Here is a 20,736-nt window from a genome sequence, read left to right as displayed (position 1 = left end):
AGGGCTGAATGGGATGGAAAGATAACCCCCTTCTGATATAAGTAGACTGAATTCTCTAAGGAACCACGTGTGGATCTGGAATTCTGGATGTAATTCACATATCATCCTGCAACAAACACTGTGAAGACRTGGTTTAAAAGTATCCATGAAGTCTCTTTACCCAGTGGATTTTAGGGAGTCTGGCTCCTGGAACAGAAATAATTTATGGAAAACATGGATATTTTCAGTGGCATGAACACAGGATGGAGGAAAAGGCCTTAGAATTAAAGGGCATGTCCATGTCTAGATAGCTTAACCTGTTATGCAATTCCTAAAAGCTATCCAAACATACAGGAACTGTGGATATTGGGTGCTGAATCCATCTATGCTGAAAGTTGCTAGAGATTCCATTTCCATCAATGGAAATGCCATTCAGACATCTCAGTTTATTCTTTGGACTTTTCCTGTTGATTTACTGGGTGGGGGTGGGGGTGGTGGAAGAAGGGGCAAAAAGGGAGACTAAGTTTCCAGTTACAGGGCCATAAAACTCTGCTTGATTGGTAACCCCCTTCTGGAGGAAAGCACACATCATTTAAGCTATGATAGCCTGGGAGTTTCATCTGAGCAGTAACTATTTTTTCCATATGCTGTACCATGATATTTGAGATCTGTGGAAGTACTTAAGTGATATCCCTCACAATTTGAAAAGAAGACTCCATGCAAGACTTCCCTCATGGTGCATGGTAAACTTTTGAACTTACTTCCTTTGTTGATCAGCCACAATAGAATTTGTTAACCTTATAGGGATGGCACAAAGCCCTTATTTTCCCTATGGGCCTTTTAAAAGGTGGTGGGAAGAAGAATCTAAAATAAATATTAAGCATTATTTCTTAATCGGGTCATTGTATTATAAATAATTTTTGCCAGATAATTTTAGTGAGTTAAGTAAGTATGTGTACTGTGTTATAGAGGATTATTGATTTAGCTGTAATAATAAGATTTTTATTTGGGGTTTTTACTCTGAAGACAGCTAAGAAAAATCTCAGAGCTTCCCAAAACCACTCTTTCCAAAGAAACCACAGTGTTACAGAGCCCTTTCATCATCCAGCATACGGTACTGTAGAACACAAAAATATACACTGTACTACTTTAAATTAATTCATATTTGCAGGAGACACAGTCTGTGTGAGTATATGCAATTATGAAATGTAACTTTTTTTTCCTCTGACTTTTTTAGCTGCCTCACCCCTTTTATTTGAACACATACATATGGTGTGTGAGAGTGAGCAAGCTCTCTGTAAATGTTTGGAAGGAGCATCTGTCAGACAATAAAACTTACAAGAAAACATGCTTCTCATTTAAAGAGTATTCACTAGAACTATTTCAGTGTTGGAATCAGTTCATTCGTATAGCTTAGAGGCATTAATAAGAACAGAAAACTGTACAGTCACCAGAAAACTTGAACTGTTAGTAAGAATTCAAGGTTTTTTTAAAGCATTTTGTGTATTCGGCATCACAGACTTCTGATAGGAGCGTGAACCAGTTGACCTACAGGAAACCTCTGATAGTCCATCCAAAAAGCTTGCAAGCAAGAAGATGGCATGCTTTTTGCAAACCTGGAAAGTCTAAAGATTACAATAATTGTTGGACCAAAGGGATCCTCTTCAGGCATAAATAGCAAGACTCCTACTGTCTTCTCTTGCAGACCAGCTCAGCTGCCAGCAAAAGCAGGTGCTCTCCCCCTACCAGTGCTCCAGAGGAAATATTTAGTGAGTATTTACAGCTCTTTTAACAAATTTGTATATTATTAGCGTTTCAGTCACATTTGTATACTTTTCTCAAAGGACAAAAGCATTTTAAAGTAACTTTTTAAGGCTGTTATTTTAAACAATTGCTTGAGTTCAACAGTCTGATGGAATTACTATATTAATTTAAAAACAAAATTTGCACAACCTATGACAGTAGCTTTTTAAAAATATTATTTTTAACAAATGTTTAAGTTTAACCATCTGAAGTGATTATAATGTATTTTTTAAATGCACAAGTTATGACAGCAAAGTAATTTATATAAATTTGAAATGTATTTGACTTTAAATATTATGCCATAAAACAACCTTTTCAGAACACAAATTTAAAATAAATCATTTCTTTTGGCAAAGTAACCTGCAATTTAATCTTTAGAAGAATAAATATACCACTAATGTTTTCCACAGAAACAGTTGCTACTCTAATTAATTCAAGATGTGACTCTAATAAGATTTCAACAGAAAATCAGAAACAGATTTTCTCAGAGGTAGTACTATGAACAAGGTTAAGATATTTTTATTTTCATTAGAAACACTTGTCCCGGGTAGGGTTACAGATTTGTTGCATATAGCATGGAAATATCAAATCTGGAAGCATTATAATAATGTTTTTAGAAGCATAACAATTTTTAGTGTTTTGGATATAGGCTTTGGTTTTGTTATAACTTATTCTATGTTACATTTTAATAGGTAACCGTTATTCAATTTTGAGTTTAGGGTGACTAATATGGCTAACAATCTTTTTTTTATCTTTTCATGTGGAAGGGAATGGAAAACCTGATGTTTGTCCACTGCTCCTGTAAAGTTATCTGGACATTGCTTATAACAATTCTAGGTTATGCCAGCAGCTTGCCTGTGGGTGATGATTCTATTTGCACAGCAGAGGAACTGGCTAAGTACAGCATAACTTTTACCGGGAAATGGAGTCAGACTGCTTTCCCTAAGCAGTATCCACTTTATAGGCCCCCAGCACAGTGGTCATCAATGCTAGGTAAGTGAAGTATGTACAGTTTTAAGAACAGATAAATCTCTTGACTACTRTGATTATTGTTTCTTCTTAATATTCAATTTTAAGCCAACTAATGCAAAAAGAAAGAAAATAGCCAGAGATACTAGGAATGAAATGCACAAATTGCAGTATCTACAATGCTTTCAAAATCTGCAGCTGTTTTCAGTTGACTTCCGTTTTCAATTGGCTAAAGCTGAAATAAACAGTGATAAGTTGAATGTTTTAGTGTCCACTCATTTTTATACACAAAATTTTTAACCTCAGAAATAAAACAGAGAAGTTGAAGAAAAAAGGACAATCTAAAACAGACTTTTATGTCATGCAATGTATTCACTCAAATAGGTGTTACTCATAGTTCTGACTACGGCATGTGGAAAAAAAACGAATATGCCAGCAATGGTGTTCGTGATTTTGCTGAAAAGGGTGAAGCATGGGCATTAATGAAGGAAATAGAAGAAGCTGGAGAGAAAATTCAAAGTGTACATGGAATCTTCTCTGCTCCTGCCATTTCCAGTGGTACAGGACAAACCTCCACTGAATTAGAAGTGCATTCAAGACATCCCTTAGTAAGTAATTAACATATTGATTTTAAAGGTTTATATCATGTCACCAGCAGACAAAATTAAATATTTGAATTCTCACTGGTAAGAACAATATAATGCAATTATGTTACTAAAAAAAGTCTGCCAAAATGCAAGGAGCGCTGTATAGTTTTTATTTTAGAATTTTCAAAAGTAATGTTCTATTTTACTCTTCCTCTTTACAAAATTATCATAAATATGACTGGAACATTTTGAAATAAGTGATGAAATCCTGATGGATCTTTCTGTTTCATTAGGTTTCATTTGTTGTACGAATTGTGCCAAGTCCTGACTGGTTTGTGGGTATTGACAGCCTAAATCTCTGTGAAGGAGACCACTGGATGGAAGAAATATCAGTAGATCTATTTCCATATGATGCTGGAACTGACAGTGGTTTCACATTTTCCTCTCCAAATTTTGCCACTATTCCACAGGACACAGTTACAGAGGTAGGTATATGTCCATGGTTTATCACATTATGCTATATACTTTAAGTACTCCCTTTAAGAGACCAATTATCTTATAATTACACAGTAGACTCTTTCTTGCAAAACTGACTTCAGTATTTGGGAGTGATGATGCTATGTATATTTTCTGCATAGCTGATAACTCTACAGCTTTTATTTATTTTCTATATCTTTCCAATTCATTTAGGTAAACGTAGATGGATCATGAAAATTTGGCCTACATTTAAAATAATTAACGTAAAGTATGAGTATTATAAGATGATTTTTAATGACTGTTAAAGCAATAAGGAAATCAAAATATTCACAAAAGTCCTGTCAGAACTAAATATGTATCTAAATGGGAAATCTTGTAGAAAAGCAGAAAGTAGAGAATTGTTGCATGTACTGATGTGGGGTGGGAGTTTTCAGTTAAAAAAATTGCTGAAACCTGAAACTTAGATTTGAGGGAAGGGAGCCAAGGGAAAGCAGAGGAGAACTTTTTTGCTGCTACAGCAGTGCCCCCACTTTCAACCTCTTTTCTCACTCTATGCTCTGTATTCCTCATACTTTGCTTTTGTCATTTAAAGGTGGTAGGAAACAGAGCATCTTGATTCAGCAGTTTTGAATACCATAAGCATTCAGACAATCCTTTCTCATGTTTAAGGTCAACTTTTCTACAGCCAAATGCTGTACTAATGAGTAATGAGAAAAAATGGAGAAGCTGAAAACCAACTACATTTGACCTCCTGTATCCATATGACAGCTGCTATAGCATACTTAATATTTTATCATTTAATACTCTTGTAAATTCTAGCATTTTCCACCTTGTAATAATATCCACTTTCCCCATCAAACCATTTCATACATTACTCTGAGTTTTCAACACATCCCACCCCAGTCCTCCATCCAAAGGTTGGCACAATTCATTGTGCCCAGTTCCCAAAGTATTTTGCACAAAGGATCTGGGATTATCTGCAGTAGTTCTGCATGTTGGGGTTTGTAGACTGGTGCATTTTACTTGCCAAGAAGTATCACGTAATGTGTAAACATGATGTTAAAGGTTTTTTTTTTAATTGATATTATGATGTACTTCCTTTGAGGTTCCCTTTTTCATTCACAGATCACTTGTTCCTCTCCAAGTCACCCGGCAAACTCATTTTATTATCCCAAACTCAAAATTTTGCCACCTATTGCTCAAGTAACAATGCTGAAATTAAAGAAAAACCAACCAGGTCTTCCTGTCTTTAATCTTAATCTGCCAGCTCAAAGCAATGAAATATTAGACTCTGTCTCAGGTGAGTGATTATTACTTTGATATGCTCAATTCTCTTTTTTCCATTCATTCAGAAAATATGTGGAAATCTGGCAGGTGATGCAGATGCGGTTAGGCTGAATAGTCTATCTGCATAGAAATAATTTCCAGACTCACGCACAGGAAATAAAACAAGCCAGTTGACACAGAAGAGAGTATCTGAAAGAACAATAAGGAATGAATTTCATATSTGAGCTAGAGTCTAAACATTTGGGTTAGATCCACAATGAGGGTTATTCAAGTCTTAGTATCAGTGTAGATCTGTGAATTTTATGAGAAATAAACAATACTTGATTCAGAATCAGAGTTCCCCAAATTCTTTGTAAATTTTGAAGTAAATACTCCTCCATGGGTTTTTGCATGATGATGGAGCAAAAGAAGTATTATTGTTGTCTCTTTCTGGGTCAGAGGGTTTGAAATTGACTTTGACATATATATGATAGCAACACACATCCCCACATAAAAAAGATTGTTCTCTCTTTTTTTTTTTCCTTAAAAAGCTAGGAAATAACCTTTTTTTGGGTAGGAAGGTGTACAAACTACTGACTCAAGTCAGTCTTAAATGTAATTTTCAAATCTCCAGATCAACAACTACTACATTTGCTCTGAGGGAAAGACAACAGATGGATGGTGTCTACCTGGATATTCTCTTTACATTTGTCTAGTGGCTTTTTATAAAGTAAATGTAAATGTAAGAGAAAGAGTTAAGAATAAGAAGATTGACATTCCAAATCCTATGTGAGAGAGCAATGGGCTAAATCCCCAGTGTATTCCTAGAATTGCTGCCATGTTCCAAGAAGGGCTTCTCCGGAATGAAGATTGCATGCCTATAGCTCTGTGCTAAAGTCACCTCACAACCAGTAAAATAAAGCTCATTCTCTACACAGACTGGAACAGGAACATTTGGCCCTATTTAGGATATAAAGTTAAAGCAATGTATTTAAAATATGGTATTTCAAAAAACATTTCTAATCATATACCCCCACTTCACTGTGTATTAACCAGTACATCAGTCTATTCAAAAACTTATTCCAGAGGCAAAAGGACAGATTCAATTACCAGAGATCAAATCATGTCCCACATTCTCACTAGGAGCATGGGAATCAGAGACTACAACAGAAGTGGTCAGTTGTCTTCTAAGAGGAAGCACAGTGACGGAAATTTATACCAGAGGTCACATGTTCAGTGCACCATTTAGAGCTGGGTTTGTGCACAGCTATTTTATCCCCAAATGCTGTCATAAACAGTACTGATGCAATTTCCTCTGACAAGCAATATTGTTATTTAACCTGCTAAGGAATAAGCATCTGTATTTTCATGAGAGATATTTACAATACAAGGATATGTTATGCAAAGTACTCTAGAGTTTCTGACTTCTTTGGTTACAGTAAATTAAAAGTACATTAAAAACCCTTTTAGAATTAAAAGGTTTATAGTTATAGGATATCTTTGTTGGTGATGAGAACTGCAGTGCACATGCCAAAAAATAGCAAGATGATATAATGCTAAAAAATGGAAATTTTCTTTACTTGTGAAGCAAATTGGAACAAGAGTTAAATGGAGTTTGATATGAACAACTTAAGGAACAATATCTATCTAGGAAGAAATAAACCAGATAAAAGATTTAATTCTGATGTTTTTAGTAAGCCATGCAATGGTAAATGAATTATCACATTGATAGTAAATGTTTTGAATGCAATCATTTGAATGCAATCATTTCAAACATAGGTTTCTTCGATGTGAATTTTATAATTTCAGTTCAATAAGTAATATCTACACTCACTGATTTAGTACCTCAAACAGTCTGTAGACTGCAATAATAATAATATCTATATCCATGAGTTCAGGAGCTGAAAACAAATGCTTTTATTTATTAGACAACATATGGATTTTATTAATATCACATGTATTTTTGTATAAGAAAGGACACTATCTGATCATCATTCCTTAATGCTTTGCCAACTATGTATTTGCCTTAAGCACAAATTTCTGTAAAGTTACCTTTTTATTGTGTATATTGCAGAAACACCACTGGACTGTGAGGTTTCACAGTGGTCTTCATGGGGTCTCTGTAGAGGTCCTTGTGGAAAACCAGGGACCAAGATCAGAACTCGCTTTGTACTTCTTCAGCCTGCCAATAATGGAACTCCCTGTCCAAATCTGGATGAAGAAACAGGATGTGAACCAGATAATTGTGTCTGAAATAAAGAACAGATAATAATTTAGATAATTTAAAAGTAGGATAAGTTTAAATAAATTTAAACTACATATCAGTCAATGTTCCTTCTAATTCAGGTACGCTGTACTATTTTACTGAAAAGGTGTTTTAGACTGGTTTTGAAAGTTTTTTTATCTCAAGATTTTGTGGGGGGGTTAAATTCCTACGGTTTAGTATAACAACAGTATTTGATCATTTACAGAACAAAAAAYGCAGATAAATCCTTGTTATAAATATACTGTAAGTTCTTGGAGTACCCTCTAGTGGCAGAAAAGAAGACATTTGGAAAGATTGCAGTTCACATATATCAACAAATCTTTCAATCACAAAATCTAAGCTAATATGTTCTTAAATACTATAATTTGTTGATTTAAAGCTATTTATACCTAGAAATTTAATTTTTTTCTCTAAATTATGTTTATTATAATTTATTGGCGTGTTTGTTGTCTTTCTAAACATGTTTAACGTGCATTACTTCAGAAACTACTTACATTACTCAGAGTGATCAGATGTTTGCAGTATGATTATGACAATAACATAATGAAGAAAACATGTCTTGAGTCTTGTGAATGCATGAAAAGGTTTGTTTTTCTCAAAAGTGAGAAAAATAYCTCCCATAAGGACACTTAGCCAAGAAAATTACAAGCAGAAATCAGAAGTTTGTATACTAGTAGAAAAACCCTAAACTTAATTTAAAGTGTTAGATGTGATTTAAAAACTGACTAATGGCTGGTGTGAGTCCCTCATGGGACAACCGCCTCAAAAATAATCGATAGAAAGTTAACACTGTTGACCACAACATAAATTGTATCATTCTCTTTATATACGCAATAAATGTGTCCATGTTTCTTTAAATGTGTTTGTTGCTACTTGTGTCACCATGATCTTTGTACAGAGAAAACTTACTGAGGTTTTAAAATTATCTGAAATTAAGGTATACATGAATATAAGTAAACATAATTCTCCAGAAACTGTTCCAGACTGCAAATTTTAATGCTCAAACAATCCTTTGTTGTAAGAAGAAAGTAACATGTGACTTACAGCCTTGGCTACCAGCTAGGAAAAGAATTTCAAAATAAGAAAGCTGAGTAGAAAATACAGTCAGCTAACAAAGCTTTTAGTGTAGCACACTACAGTTTTACGAATATACAGTATAGATATTGAATGAGAGACCTTGGGCTGAGTAGGTTCATTCTGAAATATGTCAAATACCAACAACTTTATTATGCCCTTAAAGGAACACAGCGTATTCTCTTAGGGTAGAAGCATTTAAACTGTTCCCTATATTTTTTTACAGGAGATAAGTCTTGTAAAGTCCCAGAGAAATTCAGACTTTATCAGCTTAGCCTAAGCTGGTCATACAAACACTGATGAACACACAGCTGTTAGCTGTTAGAGCTCAGAATAGGAAATTTTAGCTATTATTTCTACATCTTGCATTCTTCAGATTTCCACTGTTGCCTGTTTTTCAAAGTTGTTTGTCTTATTCTTTTTATATATCTATTTTTCTTCAGGTTCTCCTGTGTCCATTTTTATCAGCTGATTATTTTTCATGTGTGTTTATTTTAGGGAAATAGTGTTATTTCTTTATCATTTCCATATACTGTGTTTAGTTAATTTCTCCACCTTTTCCATTCTTTGTCTTCTTTTCATAGAAGTTTTTCCTCATTTTATGTTTTCTTTTCCATTAAACTTATTTATTATGTAGTTACACAGTATTATCATCATCTCAGAAAATGCAAGCATATATTGAAATACAGATCTAAGTATTCTCTGATGGCAGGAACTAAATTCAGATCGATTGATCAGCTGATCATAGGCTAAACTCAGTAAAGTCCTAAGCAGAATTCAGATGCAAGTCTAAATTATGACTTAGGGAAAACAAACATATAAATTTTTGCTCAGCTGCAAGCTATCCTTGGACGAACCTTAAAGTTCTTTAAGCATTAGAGTTTTGCTTCTTGCCACGTCCAGAAGAGGCAAAGGGCTAGGTCCTGTAGAAGAGCATCTTTGTTTGCAACTGCTTACAAGTCCAGAATGTAGGATCTCAGTCCTACAAGATATGAACTGATACTGGGGCATTCCCAGTGTTAACTCAAACTGCTGAAGGCAAAAATTCCCCAAAGGACACTGAGAGAGAAGGAATAAGAGGCGGAGGTGGGGTGGAAAGGGAAGTGACTATGCAAATGGCCAACACAATTCAGGAAACTCAAATTAGTGATAAATAACTTTCCTTAAGGAAAAGTTTCTTATCCAGTCAGTTCCCTGGTTGCTGGTCTGAGAGAGGAGCTCTTCCTTCCTTTTCCCTTATATCCAGTGTTACAGATGGCTGGCAGACAAGATACCATGGTCCTAACCACATGGGATTTAGGGAAGGAATAGGTAAATTCTTTTTTGGGTTAAACTAATCTCAGAAAACACTTTGGAAAGAAACTTAGAATGGATCTGTAAAGATGCTTTTTTAGCAAGAATGTCATGTAGGAAGAATCAGCTATACGGGCAGATACTGTTGCAATGATGGAAGACACCTTCAGAGGTAAGTGTAGCAGCAAAAAGGTTACCACAGGCTTGAACTGAGGTCTTACAAAAATTATGGATACCAATTTCAATTCCCATAGTGTTATAGAGTACCTGATTACTGAGAACAGATTGTCCATTGCCTGAAAAGAAATTTAAGAACAGTTAGCTGTGAATACATCAAAGCTCATCTGACAACTGAAGCTATGTCTACATTTTTGCTTTCCTGTGGGCTGTAGCTTCCCTGCAGACATCCAGAGAAGCAGCTTAGTGTTCACTGATTGCGAAAAATCAGGATATTCTTTGTAGATAAGTCAGGATACAAGAGGGACTGGTGTGATCTGTGACTAAAAAGAATTAGTGTTTATAAGAATAAGAGTGAGCATCAAAGGTTCCTGGCCTTTGACTGTCTCTTTATCACTATAGGTATACTGTATTTTGCCTGAAGTGCACTAATACTTGAACCAGAACTTTGGTGAAGATACTTTGTGATGTGGAACAGACTGAATTGATAATAGTTGTGAGCCTGGGCCAGTGTTAGACAAAAACATTTTTACTTGGACAACTTCATAGATAGCAGGTTCAGTGAAAGCCGATAAACAGGAATCAGTTTTTGTTTTCAGATATGCAATAATCCAGTAAGAGCTACTATCCTGAAATTTTAGGTATTTATGTTCCAGCAATAAAGGATGAGTCACTGTCCTCCTTTCCTTCTTGATACAAGGAAAAGAAATGGTCTTGTAGTATGATGGAGCCAATTCTATGGCTACTAGCACTAGTAGAATCTCAGGTTCTCAGAAGGGCTGCTCAGAAATGGATAGGGAGAGGGATATGGTTTTATTTACTAATATAAATGTAGCCAAATAAAAACTGAATTAATTTCTAAAACTTCACTAGACAATACATCTTGCCTAGTCAAAAGTTGAGTGCACAGTATTTAGAGTCAATTGACAAAAATAATTCCAAACCTTACAGTAGAGTTTGCTAAAGATAAACTAATCTCAGAGCATGGGAGTTACAAACTGACATCAGTGAGAATTTTATCAGGTGATCTCAATTACAGTATCTGATTAATAAATTCATGGTTATAATGCAATAAATGCAAACAGGACATTTTATGAGGTAGGTGAAGAAGGAAACAGAGAAAGTGTTGAACAGTAAGGGGAAAGGGCCAGTCACGATCCTTTGGTCTGCACATAGTGTTGAGGATCAACTTGTGCAGCTCAGCAATTCACAGTTATACAAAAGCAAAACACGAAAGAAAATCCAATTACCTATCCATCTTTTCAAGTAAAAAAACTGCTGCTGGAAGTCCAACAAGGAGATGGTGTTACCAGTCGAATGCACTGAGTATGACATACACAGCACGTGTGTGTGTGCAGTAGAGGCAGCTTACATCCTCCATCTTGAAGGCAAGATGAAAGACCTCTGAAGTGAACTGAGAGCTTCATCAAAGACACGTTCAAGGACTTCACTGCACAATCTCACCTGAAAATGCCAGGTGCTGCTGAAAAACAAGGCAGAGATGGGGACAATCAGTGATCAGACTGTAGAGAGATGGAAGTCTTATGGCAGGAGTGCAGCGAGCTTCTGAATAAGGCAATGATCCCAAAGGTGGGTCTTCCCCACTGGAAAATGATTGTGTATCCTCTCACCCCGAGGCCAGCTTCTCAGACACAGGTATCTCAGTTTAAAGGACGAGGAACACTTGAGCAGTAACTCAGTCAGGCATCAGGCATATAGATTATTGGCTTTGTGATACTAGAGAGGGCAATAATAAAATCTCAATAATTGTTTGAATTATACTATAACTTTCTTTAGAGAATTTGTTAAGTAGTATCTAAGAAAAAGACATTCTAATGCAAAAAAATCTTATTTAGATAAAGTGTTAATTCTAAATTTTTCTGCTGTATCATATCACTTAGTGTTTCAGACTATTTTATTAATCAGGTTCTTTTGACTTTCTTCTTCATATTTCTTTCAGCCATTTTATGTAGTCTGTATGTTTTTTGCATAGGTATATATATTTCCAATAATTTAAGTTGGAAATTACAAAATTTCTAGATAAGGGAGGAGTGAAGCTCTGGAATAACCAGGCAGGATAAATGGGAAATGATACAAGAAAAACAAATTCATTTTAAGTTGAAATTTGAGTAGCTGATGGAAAGAGATAGATAGCCCAAGAGGTTGCTTACAGTAATCTAGGGTACTGATCTCAAGTACCTTTTCAGTTCCATATTCCTCTATGTGTATAGAATAAAATTTTGATCCAGATGCTGGGAAAGAAGAAAGACTTTACATATTATCTCTTTCTTGTTATCTCATTCTGTGGAACATACTGTAGTTGTTTCTAAATGTGTAACCACCAGCTGTCTTTTCTCACAGCTTTTTTTTTTCTCTCAAAAACACACTGATAAGCAGCAAACAAGGAACAGCTACAGGACTACATACATTTGTAAATAGTCATCTTCAAATTCAGTACAACTGGGATACATAAAAATCATGAAAAGCCAATTAATAGGATTTCTTATGAACTTCTGGATTTCTTTCTCACCTGCTTTGTATTTTCATAGTGGAGAAAGAGAAGAGAAATGTATAATTGAGGACGTTCCCAGTGACACCTTGGTAATTGGTAGGTACCTGTCATTGCTCTTTAATGATGATCTAAAGTATGCAATAATAAAAATAGCTTGTAATGTAACAGGAAAATCTGTGACTGGTAAGTATGGTAAAATTGTGGTGATAAGAAAGAGGGCACAGTGAAAATAAGCCCCTGCAGCCGGGGCAAGCCAAAGTGTCATCGCACATTGTGTGTGTACATTACACATACAAATCTAACTTAGCAGTGCAAGTTTTCAGCATCTTTAACTGGATTAAGAAAAAAATTATCTTCTAATTTTATGGCAGTGGAATTGCTATTTTGACATGTGCTTTTACATATTCTAATTGATTTAGTCATTCATACCAGAACTTCTGTAACATGGTTTCCCCATATGAATGGGAGAGCTACTTTTTTTGCTTAACACTAGCTGGGAAGAAGCAATTCAAGACATACTAAAGTACCATTCCACTTGGGGTATCATAAGCCCATTAAATTCTTTCTACTACATTGGAAAGGTAAGATTAAAAGAGCACAGTCAAAGTAAGTATGTAATCAGCTTTTACAAATATTGGGATCTACGTGAAAGACAATCTTAAAAATGTAATTTGGGTACAGTACCTACACCCTCTTTTGGAGGTCTCTGCATTCTTTCTGGATGCTAATATTGCCAGAGCCTTAGGGGTAATCAAAAAGTATTATTTGTCAATCAACCATTCTTATAGTATTCTAGAAAAATTTCTACTGTAGTATAAACTTCATTGCATTTCACATTGTGTTATAAAATGCCTCCGAGCAATTTTTAGGCATAAGTCTATGAAATACCTATCATGTTTTATTATTAATCATTTATATCCATATTTTTGGATATAAAAATAATAATGGATATAAAAAATAATAAAGATGTTTACTATTAAGCTATTTTTTGTTTAGAAGATGTGCATCTATATTTTTATTCAGGAAATTACAAAGTACAACAGTGGGATATACGTGAGCAAGAGTTTCTTGAGTCTGCTCCTGGTTTGGGAATGTTTGTGACTGTCACAACTCCTACTGCTGAGGTAAATCTGTTATCGTGAACATTTCTGTAGGGTTTATATATTGACCTTTGGCACTGGAAGGCAACACTATCTAAAAAAATGGACACTTTTTTGTAAAATGTAAAATCATAGTATATCAGCTAATTAAATATTTTGATGTTGAAAAGTATAAGCACCTTCTGGCTGCCTTCAGAATAAATACAAATGGCAATGTCTAGTAATTATTTGTATGGTTTTAGAAATTTTATTTTAATCAGCTAGGGTTTTTGCCTTTTTTCCCTCTGTTTCTTTAATCTTGGCAAGACTTTTTACATTACTACTAGATTCAGAAAACAATATGTCGTTAAAAAAACAAAGATATAATTGCGAAAACACAATAGATTTAAAAGGAATGTAAACTCACTTATGAAGCAAAATGGTACAGAAAGTATTTGAGCAGCTGAAAGAAAGGCTGATAATAAATTAAACTGCAAAAGTGAAGTTAACCATGAGGCTGCATATAGCCACCATCCATAGCAATTGCCTGCACTGCCATGAGGTGCTGAGCTTTTTCAACAATAGACTACTTATTTCTGTGTCTAAATAAGGTCTTAGTTTTCAAACTTTAAAYGCTTATTTTAGAGAACATTGGCTTTTGTCCACTGCACATATTCATAGCATTTTGGTACTGTGAGCTAAAATTGTTTATTATTCTCTAAATCTATTCTGAAATTCAGATTAATTTACTGTTTTCAGGGGATTAATCAATTTAGTATTTTTACATGAAACACACAGTACTGTTTTTTGATTGTTTTATCAGTATACATAGAACTTAAATAAATACTCAATATACATAATATCTAAATTACAGGTACTATTGAGAAAACTGTATGGGCCACAAGCAACATTTTCTTTTACATCTTATATATCTGGGGAGCATGTTATCTGTTTACAGTCGAACTCCACAAGGCTTGTGGCATTTGCAGGAAGTAAACTGGTAAGTGTATTTCTTAAATATTCTTCATCATAATAGTATCTATTGTAGACAAACTGCAGAGTTTAAAAAATTAGATTAGAAGTTGGTTCAACTTCTAGGAGATAATCCCACATTTCCTAGTGGATAAAGAAGGTATCTAAAGAAGATAAATCTAGAGCTATGAAGATGAAGAGATAAAGAGACTCTGTTCTAATATGTAAGAAATCAAGATTAAGGAGGTAAGACTAATAACTATAGATTGATTTAATGTTTGTACAGTGCTTTGAATATGAAAAGATTCTGATCAATAAGAAGAGCCATTTGGTTAAAAAGGATAGATATATAAGACTAAGACAAATACTGTTGCAAAACTACTTATCATATTCCATGGCTCCACTATTTTGACTGAATTCTTTCAGAAAATTTAGCATTTAAATTTCTGAAAGATATTAAAATTAAGAACATATTACCATTCTTGATATTGCCAATGAAGTTGGTCTTAAAGCAGATTTGGAAAAAAAGGGCCATCAAAGGTGATATCATGACTCTAATCTACTTCTATTTCAGCAAACAATTTCATAAACACTGTATTAAAAATGTTATCTATATGCCTCTTCTCAAAAGGTAGTTGACTAAAATGCATGAGAAGAATTGTTTTCTTGAGTTGCCTTTTTCTTTCAGTGACTATAAAAATGGATTAGATAACCAGCTAGATATATACATCTTGTAAATCTGTGAAGTGAGTTAAACTAAATCCCATGCTAGATGCACACTTTGGAAACACGTAGTTGACGCAAAACTGAGAAATATTAATTGTACTGTAGAGGGACYGTTACACAGAAATAATTAGGTGTTCTTATGGGCTGTTCTTGTGGAAATGAGTTGAAATTTAATCGTACACATTGCAAAAGCACTTAGGTTCTACTAATAATTTTTTAAAGTGCATCAACTGGAGAAAATAAGGGAGATAAAGTACTGATTGGTCATGTATAAATACAAATCATCAATGTAATTCTGAGCATATATTAGGAGATTTTTATTTAGTATAGATGGTGAGGTATTAATACCATTTTACAAGTCATTGGCTAGATGCCATTTAGAATTCCATGTACAGTTTTGGTCATCCTATTTAAAAAATGCAGAGAAGGAGAAGATTAACAGCTAAAGTTAAAAAGCACTGTTTGTTTAGTTTAACAATGCAAAAATTAAAAAGAAAAATATTGCTTTCTATAATTATATCTGCAGGAATAAAAATCAGAAAAGGAAAAGCATTCTGTAAGCTAAATTAAATCAAGTGGACTTCTGGAAGAACCAGATGCAGTGGTGGCATCTAAACTGCTTCAAAACAAAGCTTCATAAATTCATGGACAAAGGCTATCATAAGGTTGTGATAGGAACTTCTGGATGTTCAATTAACTAACTCTAAAAGAGAGTTGAAAGAAGATAGAGTCTCCATTTGTTGTGGAACAAACTTCTGTTGTGTCAATACCAAGCTCTAGGATTTCTGCAGGCTATCTGGTGGGCTAAAACTTTTATTTTCTCTTAGTTATGAGCTGGCTTCTGGGGTCACTTCCCCTTTTATTTTTAGCAAAGATTTTTATTTAAACCCAAATCAGTTTTATAATACTGCAAGTTACATTCTTCTGTTTTCTTTCTATGGGTCTACAGTTTTGAGGTTTTGGGATATATTTGCTATAGATCTTGCAATTACAACAGGATACTGGAAGTCATTTCATACCCGATAAGGTGTGTGGAGACATAAAATMGATACCTTATGGATTGTTCTGCGTAAACATCTATGAGAACATTGCAGTTAATGATACAGCTGGTCTCCTTCCAGTCTTATATTCCTAACTTTAGGCAGAGGAAACCTACAAGCACATTTATTAAAAGGTTTCTGCAGTGCTATTGAAGAATGTGATTTCTGTAATATTAGGATGGAATGTGAAATGCAAGGAGCAGTCCTAATAATTTTCCTTTTTTTTACTAGTCTGGACAAAGAACAGAAAACATTTTCATACTGGTTGAATCAATATTAGTATAAAAGAATGCCCTAACATTAGTGAAGATTTTAAATTTGTATAATTAATTTCAAAATAAAATTAAGAAATACTTTAAATATCACAGCTGATTCTAACTTTAGTAAGGATTCCTATAAGTAATTAAAACCATTTTCCCATAATAAGCTTAAAAAAAATTGTCTTTTGCTTCTTTTTTTCTAAGGAATTTGAAAATGGGGAAAATATACAGTCATGAGAATATTTTTTATGTTCACAGCGTATCCATTTAGACATTAGAGTTGGAGAACATTTTCTGGATGAAGCTGTTGCTCAAGCCAAAGACAAAGTGAATGAAGTTAACTTTAGACTGGGACATCTGATTGAGCAAATTCATCACATATCCAAAGAACAAAACTATGAAAGAGTATGTATTTCCTAATTGAAATATTAAAAAATAATGCACAGAGGGTTATTTATTTTATAAAGTATTACAAGGTTTATTATTTAATTGCAGTATTATTTTTCATTAACTCATAAAAAATCTAGTAATATTTGACCAAAAAAACCCACATTAGCTTGCAAATTTTGTTTACTCTGTAAAGTGAAAGAACATAAAAACTAATTAATCACTGTGAATTCATGCTTATAACAATATATGTTATTTTAAAGCAGGAATTTCTAAATATAGTTTTCTTGGTCAGAGTCAATAACAGCAGCTGAGCAGGTGGCTGGTACCATTGTTGGTGCTGTTGCCAGCTGTTGTTTCCATGCTGGACTAAACTTTATTGGGGTGGGTAAGGAAATGATAGAGTGTGCATTCATGTGTCTCTCTGCAGTTAGAAAAAAAGCCCTCCTTCAAACAAGAGTACACCGATTGTCTGCACTTTCTTCAGATATGCGTGCAGTCATGTGTTTGAAATGTATTATCTGGTTCCTCAGGAAAGAAATTTGGGTGCAAAAAGATCCTGGTTGGCACCTGAGTTTTATCCTTGAATGCAATATGAAACTGACTGTAAGCCTAAAACATCTTAAGCATGTGCTAATGGAACATATTTAATACAGAACATATTTTGAGAACGCAGGAAACTTCTGCTTGCAATTCTGCTTCAGGACAACAGTGTATTTGCTTCTCGGTTTTGATAAGCAAATCTGACAGCCTTATGGATAAGAAGAATAAACTTTCTTTTTTATCATTATGAAGAGTGTTTGTTCACTACCGTTTACAGGAGGGATGCATGTCTAGTTACCAGGCTAGCAGCATGAAGTATGTAGATGCTGAAAAATACCAACTATGCTTTTTCTCTCTTATCAGGAACGCGAAGAGAACTTTCGGAAGACAAGTGAACAAACCAACAGCAATATTTTGTGGTGGGCTATTGTACAAACATTAATCCTTATCTCCGTTGGAATCTGGCAAATCAAATCTCTCAAAGATTTCTTTATAGCTAAGAAGCTTGTTTAAGTGTTATAAAGTAAATGCATAGATTCAAAAATTGTACGCCATGAAATGCCTTACATTTGAATTAATAAGACATTAAATATAAACACACAGATTATTTACATTATTTAGATATTGAACTATCTTTGAATTAGGAAAATAACCTCTGGAATGAAAAACGCTCAGAGAAAATCTAGCAAACTCTCTCTCTGTAATAAAACTGATTTCATATAACTATCACGCTTTTCTTCTTCTACCCCTGCTTTTATTCTAACTCTGCCTTCCCCATCAGTATCATAGTATCTAGCTCCCTCTTACATCCTATGCATTGAATCCCATCTTTTATCAATCAATCACCTGCTTTTCCTCTACAGATGTAAAGCTAAATCTAGAAGAAAGACTCAATGATTAAGGCAGGATTTAAGTTCAGCTGAGGACTGTTATATCTAATATTGAAATCTAAAACTATTTCCTATATTTTAAAGTTCTCTACTCACTTAGACATCTGCTTCTGTACTAGCACGAACAGCTTAGCATTTCAGCCTGATCAGGTTTCTGATGCCAGACAGAGAAACACCTATAACCCTTGTGGAGCTTAATTTAAGAGCGTCTTGATACTCTTCTGTATGTGTAACACCTAGCTTTTCATCAAATACAATTGCGACTGTTTTCTTTTAAAATATTCCAAGTTCTGGATGGCGGTTGAGGCCACCCTTGGTTATATTATGGTTACATTAYGATCAGTGGTTGTAACAATTACTGTGGAAGAGAGAGAGACCTGGATGAACAATTRCTTTCTGCTTGCAGATGAACCCTAACCACTAGCCTACAGAGTGGAGATCTGCCCTTTCCCACAGCTATTTATGTAAATTATAGTCTTCATGAAGTATGCCAAAGTATACTAATCATAGGTTTGTTTCTAAGCACTGAATCTGTGCCTATATATTTTAAGTTATTCTTACACTACATTCTTCAGGCTGTTTCTGTGTAGAAGAATTATTTCTGTTTCAATTATTTAGCAACTGTAGCACTGAGTGGCTAAGGAACTTACTAGTTTATGACTTAATCATATATTTCCCTTTCACTTATTGCAGCTTCAATGGCTATACCTGATTTGTTTTAATTTAGCTAGCTTATGTACAGCTAGCAGAGCAGCTACAGCATCATGCAAGTACAAATTCTATGCCAGAACTGTGGTTAAAAATTCAGATAATGAGCTCGTCTGAGCAGCAGTAGTGTAAGAAGGTTTGTAATTTAAGAAAATTTAAGATAAATCTGACTTGGTTGGAGGTGGCTATAAGATGATCCATTTCACCACTTGATTAGCAAGTAAAAGGACATTCTTAAAAAAGGTCTTCTAGAGAGCACTGTGACAGCAGAACATTACAGTTTTTGGCTTCCTGCTTGTCTTTCCAGACCCTTTGCTAGTCTAAAAGGTAGTGCAAGCTGAAATATTTGCAGACCAATTATTGTTTTAAAGGTGATACTTTCTTTTCCTCTGTCCTCTCATCTTTTGTTTTCATTAGCAAAGAAGTGACCTTGTATGTTAAGTTCATTTACTTTTACAGTATGGAAATGAAAATACATCTGTGAATAGGTGAGAATCCATAAAGCAGATATGAAATGGAGACAAAAAGTAGCGTTCTGCAGACTTAAACAATCAAAATAAAATYTTATAAAGCTGCTCACTGATGTGTGTTCTGTATTTAAAAGTCTGGAGATTTTAGAATTGTCACATGAAACGTCCGGTAAATAAGTGATACTAAGTTCACTTTTATAGAGCACTCTCTTAAAACATGTATTATAATAAATTCTTTGGTGGTGGGAAAGAAGGAAAGATGAGGTACAACCATATAAGAAATGAAGTCCAAGAAGAAAGTTTAATAACGGGTTGCTATCAGGTTGTGATTCAGACTTTAGCTGACACTTAGTTTCAGCCTAAGGCTCCTAACTATTCCAATTATAAACTTTATTGATCTCACTTAAAATGCACTTAAGCTTTAAAACCAAAGGGGCAAGCATCACATGAGAATTTATGAAGGGGCTATTATATTCTTTAGTATTAATTAGGCCTAACCTCAAACCAGCGCCAACAGCGTCAGCCTTGACTGCAGTCTGAGAGTGCTTCGATCTTTATCTAGAACTATCATTAAATATCTTGGCTTTCATGAAATGTTTTTAGCGTCTTTAACCAATTTTAATTAAATCCGTAAAAGGGAAGTGGAACCGTCGCTCTTTTGCGAGGTACTTTGGCGGCAGTTTTATGAACAGTGGGTTTTTATGAAGCTCAAAGCTGGATGTTCCCCCTGGGCGGTCTGTGGCTCCGACCCATCTTTCGGTCATATTCAGAGCTATATCCAGAACCACAAATAGGCCTGCAGGGGAAGGGTAGGGTCTCCCTTAAATCTTCTGTGAGGAAAATTTGAAATTTTTTCGGTTTATTTTTTTTGCGGTTTAAACAATGAAAATCGAGATGCTCGATCGGCGCTCTTCCCCCCTTCTCCAAGAGCAGCAACAACAAACCTCCCACGACACTTAATTAAAAACCCTCCGAATTAAAGGGAGTGAAAAAGCACCACCGTTTTCCGTGTGCCCCTTGCAGGGACGGTGGCACCTCGTGTCTGGGGGCCGCGTGTCTGGTTCTGTGGGGACCAGCCCTGCGGCCAAGCACCTCCTGGGGGGCCCTCAGGTCGCCGCGGCGTGGGGGGGAAGCTTGCTGGCAGGGCGTCCCGTGTGGGCACCCTCTTCCGCCTGGTTTTGGGTGTGTGGCCAGGGGCAGGAGACCTCCCCGCGCCTCCTCAGAGGGGCAAATCCTGCTGCCTCCCCCACACACACAC

General features: G+C 35.0%; 2 protein-coding genes across 3 annotated transcripts; both read left to right on the top strand.

The window, feature by feature from the left end:
- Positions 1-1,580: 1,580 nt before the first annotated feature.
- On the top strand, positions 1,581-8,179 carry SPON2 (spondin 2). Its single transcript, XM_026064671.1, has 6 exons — positions 1,581-1,748; positions 2,550-2,775; positions 3,136-3,359; positions 3,632-3,823; positions 4,941-5,115; positions 7,156-8,179. Exons 1-6 carry the CDS (start codon positions 1,581-1,583, stop codon positions 7,332-7,334), a joined length of 1,164 nt encoding a protein of 387 aa, XP_025920456.1. The 3' UTR covers positions 7,335-8,179.
- A 4,170-nt stretch (positions 8,180-12,349) lies between these two features.
- LOC112965564 (transmembrane emp24 domain-containing protein 11-like) lies at positions 12,350-17,974 on the top strand. Of its 2 annotated transcripts, none has more exons than XM_026064688.1 (5): positions 12,350-12,499; positions 13,427-13,541; positions 14,368-14,482; positions 16,739-16,885; positions 17,774-17,974. In XM_026064688.1, exons 1-5 carry the CDS (start codon positions 12,370-12,372, stop codon positions 17,921-17,923), a joined length of 657 nt encoding a protein of 218 aa, XP_025920473.1. In that variant the 5' UTR covers positions 12,350-12,369; the 3' UTR covers positions 17,924-17,974. The 2 variants fall into 2 exon arrangements, with proteins under 2 accessions (XP_025920473.1, XP_025920474.1); XM_026064689.1 differs by having other exon boundaries at positions 12,370-12,499; positions 13,427-13,527; positions 14,357-14,482; positions 17,774-17,923.
- The last annotated feature ends 2,762 nt before the right edge of the window (positions 17,975-20,736 follow it).

Source organism: Apteryx rowi, unplaced genomic scaffold (assembly GCF_003343035.1).
Source record: "Apteryx rowi isolate R43461 unplaced genomic scaffold, aptRow1 scaffold_22, whole genome shotgun sequence".
Classification (NCBI taxonomy): Eukaryota; Metazoa; Chordata; class Aves; order Apterygiformes; family Apterygidae; genus Apteryx; species Apteryx rowi.
Note: the sequence above shows the minus strand (reverse complement) of the source record. Positions and strands in the feature narration are given on the sequence as shown.